Consider the following 12,489-nt stretch of genomic DNA (forward strand, 5'->3'; position numbering starts at 1 on the left):
GGGGCCCGATTCCCGCCTCGGGAGTGAGCGGGAGACCTCCTCCATCCTCCCCCTCCATCCGGGGCTGCCGAGCTCCCCCCATAGAACGCGGAAAAGGGCCCTTGCCACTTTAAATGACTCAGGAAGTGAAAAGAGACCGCTGACAGGGAAAGGGAAAGCAGAACCGGGGCGGCGGGGCTGGCGGCGCGGCGATCTCGCCCCGGGCTGCGCGAGGCAGGAAGGCGCGCGGCGCGGGGGCCGACGGGGGCGCGGGGCCGCCGCGCCGGAAGTACCCGCGCCGCGGGAGGAAGCGCAGCGGGCGCCGAGCGGCGGAGCCGGCGGGAAGGCCCCTCGCTCCTACGCCTGGCGCGAGCGGGCGGCGGCGGCGCCGCGGCCCCAGGCCTGTCCCGAGACCCGGCGCGGCCAGTTCCTGGGACGGGACCCCTGCGGGGAGGAGGACGGGAGGAGGCCCCGCGGCGAGCTCGGAGGCCCAGCGGCCTGGGCCGCGTCACCGCAGCCACATGGCCTCCGGAGTGGGCGCGGCCTTCGAGGAGCTGCCGCACGACGGCACGTGTGACGAGTGCGAGCCAGACGAGGCCCCCGGGGCCGAGGAAGTGTGCCGAGAGTGCGCCTTCTGCTACTGCCACCGCCACGCCGAGGCGCACAGGCAGAAGTTCCCCAGCCACCACCTGGCCCAGTACGTCCACGGCGCCGCCCCGGCCTGGACCGCGGACGCCCCCGCGCAGGGCGACGCGAAGGAAGATGCCCAGGCCAAGGTGGAGAATGAGAGGGATGTAGAGAGCGAGGTGGGGGAGGAGAGCGAGTCCGAGGAAGACAGTGAATCCGAAGAAGAGAGCGAGACGGAGGAAGAGAGTGAGGATGAGAGCGATGAAGACAGTGAAGACGACAGTGAGGAAGAGATGGAGGATGAGCAAGAGAGCGAAGCAGAGGAAGACAACCAAGAAGGAGAATCTGAGGCCGAGGGAGAAACGGAGGCAGAAAGCGAATTTGACCCAGAAATAGAAATGGAAGCGGAGAGAGTGGCCAAGAGGAAGTGTCCGGACCATGGGCTCGATTTGAGCACCTATTGCCAGGAAGATAAGCAGCTTATCTGTGTCCTGTGTCCGGTCATTGGGACTCACCAGGGCCACCAGCTCTCCACCCTAGATGAAGCCTTCGAGGAACTAAGAGTAAGTATTGGGAGTTGAGAGCATAGGTCTAGAGGTCAGGACACCTGGGTGTCAACGTTTGCTTTCACCGTAACCCTAAAAAGCCAGTCTATGCAACTTGTTGGGAGCAGTGCTTATTCCCCCTTTTTGGTTGAACTCCTTTGAGAATCAGATGAAAGTTCTGGACTCTGACCCAAGGGAGATATATGTACACACAAAGCTTAGTGTACACTTTTCTCTGGAAAATTGCAAGCCACTGGTCCCTGGATCCCAGGTGAAGCATTCCTTGGGAGTTTTGACTCCGTGTAAGCCGGTTCCCACAACATCACCCTGTTGAGCATAGTGCCTTGACTTGGTAAGGCAGTCTCTTTGCCTGCTTGAAAACACGGGGAGCTGTGGTTTGGCCAGATGAGTCCAGGTAGTTCCTCTGTAGTGAGGAGACCGTCGGAGATGGTGGTATCCTATTAAGGTCATACGCACCCTGAGTTTCCTTTAGGTTCTTCATGTGTGATACTTATTTGGAAAGGAAGATGAGAGGTTGGAGGCAAACTTGGAATGCAAGTGGGAGTCCCTGTGTGCTCCGTCTTGATGGGAGGGCAGGGCCTTCTATTTTGGACCTTGCTAGTCCCCTGGACGTGTTTGGAAAGTAGTAGACATTAATCAATATTTGCTGGGCGAATGGATTTGCAAGTGATTTGCCTTTTATTTATATTGTGGTTATTTACAGCCAGTGAGAGAAATCGCTGGAGTTAACTAGGGAGGAAACCGAATGATCAAGTTATTAGTGAACGTTGTCATATTATGATGACTGGTTTCCTTAAGCAACCTTGCAATTGCAGGCAATGGAATAACAAATACTTGGTTAATGAGTATCTCTTCTATTGAGATTTTCCCTTTTTTATTGTAAAATATGCAGTGTGTGAAAACGTGCACAGTCTAACAAGTCATTATGGAGCAAATTCTGATGTGACCTCTATCCAGATTAAGACATAGAATATTAGTAGCAATATTGAAGCCCAGTGTCCTTTCCAATTATAACCAGTTCCCATTCCCAGTAACCATTATCCAACTTCTGAGGTGGTATTTCCTTGCTTATCTATCCATGCATCCATCCATCCATCCATCCATCCATCTGTCCACACATTCTTAAACTTACTTGAACTTGACACAATTGATATCATATCGTTATTGTGCATTCTTTTGAGTTATGCTTCATTTTTTCAACATTGTGTTTCTGAGATTTGTCCCGTGGGTGGCTGTGGTTTGTTCGTTTCCATTGTTGTGTAGAATTCCATTTTATGACTGTGCCACAAGTTACCTGTTCTGTCAGTGATGGAAATTTGACTTAGAAATTCTGGAGTTTCTGCCTATCATAAACAATGTTGGTATGGACATTGTTGTTCAAGTCTCCTGGTGCATATCTGCATATACTTAAATGGAATATAAACCTAGGAGTTAGATTGTCCGGTCACAGACTGTGCATATCTTAAATAATACCAGATGTTGCCAGTTATTTTCTAAAGTGGTTGTACCAATTTACATTGCCAGGAAGAGTATGTGAAAATTCCTGTTGTTCTGTATCTTTAGGACTTACTATTATAGAATTTAAAATTTTTGTCAATTTTGTGGATATGTGATAGTATCTTCTTGTGGTTTAAATTTGTATTCCTCGGGGCGCCTGGGTGGCTCAGTCGGTTAAGCATCCGACTTCGGCTCAGGTCATGATCTCACAGTTCGTGAGTTCGAGCCCCGCGTCGGGCTCTGTGCTGACAGCTCGGAGCCTGGAGCCTGCTTCACATTCTGTGTCTCCCTCTCTCTCTGCCCCTTCCCTGCTCATGCTCTGTCTCTCTCTGTCTCAAAAATAAATAAACATTAAAAAAAAATAATAAAAAAAATAAATTTGTATTCCTCTAGTTACTGAGGACTTTGTGTATCTTTTGTATTTCTCCTTTGGTGAAATACCCTTTCGGTTTTTTTGTTCATATTTCTATTAGGTTGTCTTTTTCTCATTAACTTATAGGCGTATTCATATATTTCTTTGACTTCTTTGTTGTTTATGTGGGTTGCAAATATCTTCTCTGTTTTTTAAATTATGTCTTGGGTAGAAATTCATTTTAATGTAGAATTTATCAATAATTGCTTTTATTGTTAGTGCTTTTGTGTTTTATTTCACTTAGTATTGATTTCTGTGTGGCGGAAGTAAGGACTCTATTTCATTTTTTCTCTATACAGGTAGCCAATTGCTCTAGCAACATTTATTGAAAAGTCTGCCTTTTCTACATGGATTTGCTATACTACCTGCCTATATGTGTGTGAATGTGTTTCTTGGGTCTTCTATTCTGTACCATTGATCTGTTAGTGTATCCCTGTGTGAAAAACATGTTTTCTTAGTTATCATAGCTTTGTAACAAGACTTAATATCTGGTAGAGCAAGTCCTTCCACTTTGTTCTTCTAGATGGGTATCTCAGCCAGTCTTGGCCTTTTATATTTCTTAGAATCAAAAGAAATCCAAAAAAGAATCAAAAGAATCCAAAAAAGCCTGCAGGACATTTTTTGTATTGCATTTAGTGTATAAAGCAATATATGAAGAATTAACATCATTACAAGATAAAGTCTTCTGGTATGTTTATTTTGGTCTAAATTGCTTCATGATAAAGTTTTATAGTTTTTTTTTTTCTGAAAGATCTTGTACCTCGTTGTGAAATTTATTCCTGGACACTTAAAACTTTATAGTATTGTAAAAAAATTAAATTTTTAAAAATGTTTATTTACTTCTGAGAGAGAGAGACAGAGCATGACAGGAGGAGGGGCAGACGCACGCACGCACGCACGCACACATAGAACAAAGCAGGCTCTAGGCTCCCGAGCTGTCAGCACAGAGCCCTACACGGGGCTGGAACTCACAAACTGTGAGATCCTGACCTGAGCCGAATTTGGATGCTTAACCAACTGAGGTGCCCCCAAAACTTGTTTTCTACTTGTATATAGGAGTATGATTAACTTTTATGTATTGATTTTTGTGTTAAAATGTCTGCTAAATTCTCTTAAATATTCTAATAATGTGTAGATTTATTCTACATACATGATCTTATTATTTGCAAAGAGAGAGACTTTTTGTTTCTTTCCAATCCTTATATGTGTTTTTTCTTGCCTATTGCTTCAGATAGGACTTCCAATATAATGTTGAATGTAAGTAATAGTGGATATTGTGGTCTTGTTCTAATTGATGAATAATTTACAACATTCACAAATAAGTGTGGTAATATATTTATATATTATATATATCACAGATATATTTCATCAGATTAAGAAATTTTCCTTTTTTTTTTTAATGTTTATTATTTGAGGAAGAGACAGAGAACAAGCAGGGGAGGGGCAGAGTGAGAGGGAGACACAGAATTGGAAGCAGGCTCCAGGCTCTGAGAGCCCGACGCGGGGCTCGAACCCACAGACTGCGAGATCATGACCTGAGCTGAAGTCGGCCGCCCAACCGACTGAGCTACCCATGTGCCCCAAGAAAGTTCCTTTTTAATCCTAGTTTAAAATTTTTTCTTAATATTGAATGGATACTGAATTTTGAATGGTTTTCTTGCATCTATTGGGATGTTCATGTGATTTTACTTTTTTACTATGTTGATGAGGTGAATTATATGAATTGATTTTTTCAATTAAATTTAAAAAAGTAATATGTTCACATGTCTCAAAAGTCTCTTGTTCACCCTTGTACCGTTCACGTGGTGCCCCCCCCCCCATGACTATTGGTAACCACTTCTATTAGTTTCTTGCTAAGTTTTCAAATGTTCTTGTATTTGTACACAAAAACACAGGGGTGTGCATATATATGGTCTTATTTCCATCCCTTCATGTCATTATTATTATATTTTACAATTAAAGCAACGTTGCATTTGTGGGAGAAACACAACTTGGTCATGATGAAATATCTTTATGTTTTTAAATTTGGCTAATTAATAATTTATCTGGATTTTTTCACATATTTATGGGAGAAATTAGCTTATAAATTTTTTTTTGTACTGTCCTTATGAGATTTTGCTATCAAAGTTATGTTGGCTTCACGAGTTGTCAGCACAGAGCCTGACACAGGGCTCAAATCCATGAACTGTCAGATCATGACCTGAGCTGAAGTCAGACACCTAACCAACTGAGCCACCCAAGATGCCCCCTTTCTATGGTATTTTTGATTATGGATTCAATTTCTTTAATGATAATAGGTCTGTACAAGTTGTCTGTTTTTCCTCAGGTCAGTTTTGAAAAGTTACATTTTACCATAAGTTTGTCCATTTTGTCTCACTTTTTAAATGTATTAATATAAATTTGTGAATCATATGCTCTTATTGTCTTTCTTCATATTGTAACTATTCTCTTTATTCCTTTGAGAACAGTGAATATGTTGGTCATAATCTGTTTTTGATTATTCTAGTATGTGAAGACTTTGTGGATCCAGTATGTGAACACTTTGATGGTGTTTTTCATGTTTATTTCCTTTTGTGCTTTGTTATGCCTGCATAGCTTCTCAATGCCTTTGAAAAATTATTTGTGGCGATTTCCCAAGCCTTGGCACGAAGCTGTATTCTTCGGCATGAAGCTATATTCTTCGAAAGAGGATTTGAATTTGCTTGTGCAAAGGCCTGAGGGTACAATTTATTTAGAACCCCCTTAAGCTAAATTAATTGCTTGAGATTTCCTGGACCAAATTTTTAGGAGGTACCTGCCCACGTTTACAACTTCTTAAAGATTCTACTTTCATCCATTCCCACAGCTCCTCACCCCCTTTTGTTCAGCTCCAAGGCAACACTCCCACAGTCCCCTTTGGAGGGTGAGATAGTGAAAGGTTTACTTCAGTTTGTCTTTACTCTAGGATTTTACTCTTTGGCAGTTGTGAAAGCATCTCAGGTCTGTGTGGATAGGGTCTCTTTTAAATGTCTTACTCTGGGGGAAACCTGGCTGGCTCAGTTGGTAGAGCATCTGACTCTTAATCTCAAGGTCATGAGTTTGAGCCCTACGTTGGTATAGAGATTACTTTAAAAAATAAAAATAAAAAAAAATCTCACTCTGAGCATGTCATCAACTTTGCTTTCTCTTACCTTCTCCTCACTTTGCACCCCCAGTCAAATGTACATCCCATTTTATTTCGGATCAGTGAATGTGCTCAGATCAAGAGCTGCTTCCCAGGGACACCTGGGTAGCTCAGTCAGTTAAGCATCGGACTCCTGGATTTGGCTCAGGTCATGATCTCATGGGTTCAAGCCCTGGGTCGGGCTCTGTGCTGGCAGCACAGAACCTGCTTGGAATTCTCTTTTTCCCCCTCTGTCTGTCTCTCCCCCACTCACACTGTCTCTGTGTCTTTCAAAATAAATAAAACAAAAAACAAGAGCTCCTTCCTGTACTCTTCTTATGTTAACGTTGGAGTATTGCTAACTAAACTATGGACATTATTACAGTTCCACCAGTTTTTCCTTTAATGACTTTTGTACCAGGATCCTGTGGTCACATTACATTTTTTGCTTTTGATGACCTTGATAGTTTTGAGGAGTGCTAGTCCGGTGTTTTGTGCAATGTCTCTTAGTTTGGATTTGTTTGATGTTTTTCACATGGTGAAACTGGAATTAATTGGGTTTTGGAGGATATAAATTATCTCTTTTGCTTTGCTTTTTTACTTAGTATGTCTGGGAAATAATAGATAAATCTGTTTATTTATTTACAGGTACATATACTCTGTTGTATATCATTTGTTAAATTCTTTTTTTAAAATATTTTTTAAATTTATTCTTGAGAGATAGAGAGAGACAGAGCATGAGCAGGGGAGGGGCAGAGAAAGGGGGAGACACAGAATCCGAAGCAGGCTTCAGGCTCTGAGCTGTCAGCACAGAGCCCGACGCGGGGCTTGAACTCACGAACAACGAGATCGCGACCTGAGCTGAAGCTGGACGTTTAACCGACTGAGCCACCCAGGCGCCCCCATTTGTTAAATTCTTAGTTTATAATGTATTTTTCAACTCTAGAATGCTTATTTGTTTATTTTTAAAAGATCTTGTAAAAGATCTTTTGGGGTCTGATTTTATGTCACATTTTCATAATTCTTCTCATGTCTCATGATTTTTCATCTAATACTAGATATTGTGTTTAAAAGAACTGGGGACAGTAGTATTTTCTTTTTTGTCCCTCAGAAGGGGTGTATGCTATTTATTCTACTAGGCAGCTAGGATGAAGGGCTAATTATTTTGATCCAGTAAATATTTGAGCTTGATCAGAGCTTAGTTACAGCTTTAGTTTCAGTTCACTCTGGTTTCAGATGTTTTGAGGCCAATGTACATTTGCTTATTGGAAGAGAGTAAGGCTCTTGGAATATTAAAAGTAGCATAGCATGGGGCACCTGGGTGGCTCAGTTGGTTAAGTGACCGACCAACTTCAGCTCAGGTCACGATCTCTCAGTTCCTGAGTTCCAGCCCCACATCAGGCTTTGTGCTGACAGCTCAGAGCCTGGAGCCTGTTTTGGATTCTATGTTTCCCTCTGTCTCTGCCCCCCCCCCCCCCCCCCCCCCCTCTCAAGAATAAAGATTAAAAAAAACTTTTTTTTTTTTTTTTTTTTTTTTTTTTTTTAAGTAGCACAGCATGGGGCGCCTGGGTGGCTCAGCCGGTTGAGCGTCTGACTTCGGCTCAGGTCATGATCTCACGGTCCGTGAGTTCAAGCCCCGTGTCGGGCTCTGTGCAGACAGCTAGGAGCCTGGAGCCTGCTTGAAATTCTGTGTCTCCCTCGCTTTCTGCCCCTCCCCCACTCATGCTCTGTCTCTGTCTCTCTCTCTCTCTCTCTCTCTTCATCTCCCTCTGTCAAAAATAAACATTAAAAAAATATTATAAAAGTAGCACTGCATGATGATGGTGAGAGAACAGGATCCATGTTCCACTGCATTCATTCATTCAGCGAGTATTTATGGAGTATAGGCCAAGGACAGGTGCTTTCTAAGTATTGGGGATATAGCAGTGAGCAGTGGAAAAAGCCCCTATATCTGTTGCAGCTAAGAAAATAGAGAAAAACAGATAAGCAAATATACATGTAATAAGTGTTGTAAAGAAAAATATAAAACAGTGCAGGATTAGAGAGGGACAGAAATTAGCTTTGCTGCTTGCTTTTTGACATTGGGCAAGCTGTTTGGCTACACTTCTGTATCTCTAAAATGGGTATAAAGTTATGAAATAAAGTAAAATAGGATTTGGGGGCACCTGGATGGCTCAGTCGGTTAAGCGTCTGACTTCAGCTCACATCATGATCTTGCAGTCTGTGAGCTCGAGCCCCGTGTGCTGACAGCTCAGAGCCTGGAGCCTGCTTGGGATTCTGTGTCTCCCTCTCTCTTTGCCCCTCCCCCGCTTACACTCTGTCTCTCTCTCAGAAATAAATAAACATTAAAACATTTTTAAAAATAAAATGATTTTGATGTGAATAAAATGGTTTAGCTTGTGATAAGACACTTTAACAATGCTTAACACATTGTAAGTTCTCAGCAAATGTTAGCTGCTATTTTTATTATTAATATAAGGAATGTAGTGAAATATACGTTCTGAGTTGAGAGGAGTTTGTATAATATATGTTTTGGTAGCTTCATGCCTAGCCAGGCTGTGAGTATCTGGTGTTGGTGGTAGAAGGCCAAATTGTTGCCAAGGGTTGCTGACACTTAGAGGAAAGCAAACTTAAGAATAGACAGAGAACCAAGGTGGTTGTCAAGCAAGAGGGGACTGAGGAGAGGTTATTGGAAGGCTAGGCCAAAAGAACTAAAGTGAAACACTTTGAAGGGACAAGATTAACACCTAGTCCCTGAAGTGATTTTTAAAGTCTTGCCTTTTCTCCTATGCTGTATTTATTTCCATTTGGATCCAGAGGATTCTGTCTTCAAAGAATTTTGTGGGTCCAAATTTGAATTGAACATGTGTTCCAGCTTTATCATAGAAATATAGTTACACAGCCCAAATTATGATCTCTCATCTGGGTCATAACCTCTCGTCCAGATACGCAGGTTTTTCTTACCATAATTTCTGGCCCTGAAAATGGGTCATTGGGTCTGACAAAGGAACTCGATCTGGCTTATGGATTTAGTCACATGAAAATTCTTATATTGTCAAGGGGATTTGCATTCATAGCTGCGTTAATGAATCATTTTTGTTAAAGAAGTGCAATTAGATATACTCAGAATTCTAGACCAGTAGTTTAAAAAATTGAACACAACTTACAGTAGGGGAAGTGTGCTTTATACTGTAACCTTGCTTAGACACACGCACATACACACTCCTTTAACTAATTCAAATGGAACATGTATGGCTTACCAGATATGATGTTTTCTGTTTTTGTTCTGTTCAAAAAAGGTCTGGATTCTCCCGCTAAGTTGATTGTATTGCACATTAATGGGTTATGTCCTGTGACTTGAACAGTACATGTCTAGCTCACTCGAGGATCACTGAGGAAAAGGTAAGTTATAAAATGGCTGAGACAAGTGGTGCAGAGTTCAGCAAGTGCTTATGAGCATCTGTAGAATTCTTAACATGGCTTTATTATGGATAGATCAAAGGATTTGAAGCCACACCCTCTGCCCTCGAGTGTGTCTTTAAGATGGGTATTTGGGGAGAAGAATGTTGGGTTAAGTGACATTGGGAACAACTGCAGAGAAGAGCTGGTGAAGGGGCACTAGTAGTGGAAGGTTAGAAGGATATACGCATATGCTCAGAACAGCTGTGGTTCTGGAAGGCCTGGAGTTGGAGGTAGGTCACTGCTACATCCTATAATGGTCCATGACTCCGGCTCTTCAGTCAGCTCATAAGAAGCAGCTCTGGTAGGGAGGCAGAAGCTTGAAGGTCTGCTGAAATGGACCTGTTTATATTATTTTTAATTCTCTGAAAGATTTGGGATATCTTTTTTTTAAATTTTTAATATTTTATTTATTTATTTATTTATTTATTTATACCTACGTTTATTTATTATTGAGAGACAGAGCATGAGCATGGGAGGGACAGAGAGAGAGGAGGAGACACAGAATCTGAAGCAGGCTTCAGGCTCCAAGCTGTTAGCACACAGCCTGATGCAGGGCTTGAACTCACAAACCCTGAAGTCATGACCTGGGCTGAAGCCAGATGCTTAACTGACTGAGCCACCCAGGTGCCTCTTGATGTTTATTTTTGAGAAAGAAAGAGAGTGCATGCACACGAGCGGGGGGGTGGGGGGAAGAGAGAGGGAGACAGAATCTGAAGCAGGCTCCAGGCTCTGAGCCGTCAGCACAAAGCCTGTCGTGGGGCTTGAACTCACAAATCACGAGATTATGACCTGAGCTGAAGTCAGATGCTTAACCGACTGAGCCACCCAGGCACCCTTGGGCTAACTTCTAATAAAACCATGAAGCATTAGCTGTGTAGTGGTTCAGTGTCTTATTTATTTGTTTAGAATAAGACAAACTAAGATTAAGGTAAAGAGAATGGCTTCCTACCAGTTCCACCCCAGTGGTTCGTTCTGTGAAAAGTTTGTGAGAGGCCTGTAGTTCTGGGATTCCCTATATGAGTCTGTCCTCCAAAATGTACTTTCTGACCCTGTAATAAGTCTTGGAGTTCTGCAGTGAAGAGGACTGACAGGGCCCCAGCTTTCATGGACTTTACTCTCTAGCTGGGGAGAAAGAGAGGTAATTTTGGATGGTAGTATGTAGTATGAAATCTTTGTCAAATCATAGTAGTCAAAGAGTGAGTGGCATGGCAGCAGAGGGTTATATTTTGATGAGGTAGTCATGGAAGGCATCTGTGGGCATATGACATTTGGGCAGAGACCTGAATTTATGAGATCTAGGGAAACTCTTCTGTTGTGTTACCAATTGAGTACTGCTTTTGCAAAGTTCAGTGATTCGTGGCAGATATGATTGCTTTGGTTCATATAAATTTTCATAAAGGGATAGTTGACTCTTGAAGTAAGAAGAATAACATTATTCTAGCAGTTGTAATGTTCTGTTAGCACAGAGAAAATATTACCCTGTGGAGGGAGTATGAGCTGATGGGGATCCCTTTTACAACACTTTATTAGGGGATTCAACATCCCCTAAGGCAGTGCTTCATTAAAGAGAGCCTGGAGGGCTTCTGCGGGGTTAAATGCAGGGAAAAAGCCATCTCAGTGTGTCCTGTTAAAGAAATGGACTTTTTGTGCATGAAAGAATGAAAATTATACCTTGTAATATAAAAATTAAAAAAATTCCGGGAGAAGAGTGGTTAAGGTAGAAGGAATGGTGAATGCAAAGGTTCTAAGGTAGAGGTGAACTTGGGGTATTGGAGGGACAACAAAAGGTCATTATGAAGTAGAGTGGAGTGAAAGAGGAGTAGAAGGTGAGGTCAACAAAGTAAACTGTGTTCCTTACCTCGGTGCCACGTTTCTGAATCATCTGTGGAGGTGATTGTTTAGAAAATACCTGGATTGGCTCTATCCCAGCCAGTGAAATCAAATCAAGATCTCTGGGAATGGTCAGGTATTTTGTAGAATGTCCTTTATTCGGATTTGTCTTGTGTTCGTCTCATGATTAGACTGGAGTTAGTAGTTTTGGGAAGGAAGACCGCAGAATTAAGGGTACACACTATCAAGATGACTTATCACTGTTGGTGTCTGGGAGACAGAATGGATTAATAGCTGGTAGTTATATAATAGGTGCCAGGCACTGTTCTAAGCTCTTTATATATATATTAAATTGATCCTTGTAACAACCCTGGAGGTACATTATTATCTCTATTTTAAAGAAAAGTGAAACTTAGTCATAGAGAGTTCATATAACTTGCTCAGAGTCCTACAATTGGAAAGTGAGCAAGCTTAGCCAGGAGTCTTAACAGCTGACTCTTCACAGAAAAGGTCCAGGCTTCTCCTTTTCTTTCTCCCAAGAATCCAGTGCCCTCTTTTTCTCTTCCCTGACCTTTCAATCAAAATAGAATGGGTTGGGGTGTTTGGGTGGCTCAGTTGGTTGAGTGTCTGACTTGATCTTGGCTCAGATCACGAGCTCATGGTTCGTGGGATCGAGCCCCGCGTCTGCACTTTCAGTGCAGAGCCTGCTTGGGATTCTCCCTCTCTTTCTCTCAAAATAAATAAACTTTACAAACAAAACCAGAAAACAAAATAGAGTGGGTTAATGGGCATTTTATATTTTTAGATTATTGCTTTTCAGGGTAAGGTTGCTGATGCAGTAGTCTTATAATTCTTAAACCCCTCTGAGAATTAAGGACTGTGTGCCTGTGGCACCAGCTTCTCTTAACTACAGCCTGTAGCATGGAAGTCGCCCTGCCTATTCACTGGTGCACCCACTTCTTCTCTTCCCTTGC

At 42.4% G+C, this 12,489-nt stretch overlaps 1 protein-coding gene across 2 annotated transcripts in view; it reads left to right on the forward strand.

The window, feature by feature from the left end:
* The first annotated feature begins 279 nt into the window (after window positions 1–279).
* TRIM44 (tripartite motif containing 44) overlaps window positions 280–12,489 on the forward strand; it is a 110,172-nt gene continuing 97,962 nt past the window's right edge. For both annotated transcript variants that reach the window (XM_042904150.1, XM_042904151.1), the window contains exon 1: window positions 280–1,169. In XM_042904150.1, the coding sequence (XP_042760084.1) occupies window positions 501–1,169 (669 nt within the window). In that variant the 5' untranslated portion in view covers window positions 280–500. The remainder of the gene's footprint in view (window positions 1,170–12,489) is intronic.

Source organism: Panthera leo, chromosome D1 (assembly GCF_018350215.1).
Source record: "Panthera leo isolate Ple1 chromosome D1, P.leo_Ple1_pat1.1, whole genome shotgun sequence".
In the NCBI taxonomy this organism is placed as follows: domain Eukaryota; kingdom Metazoa; phylum Chordata; class Mammalia; order Carnivora; family Felidae; genus Panthera; species Panthera leo.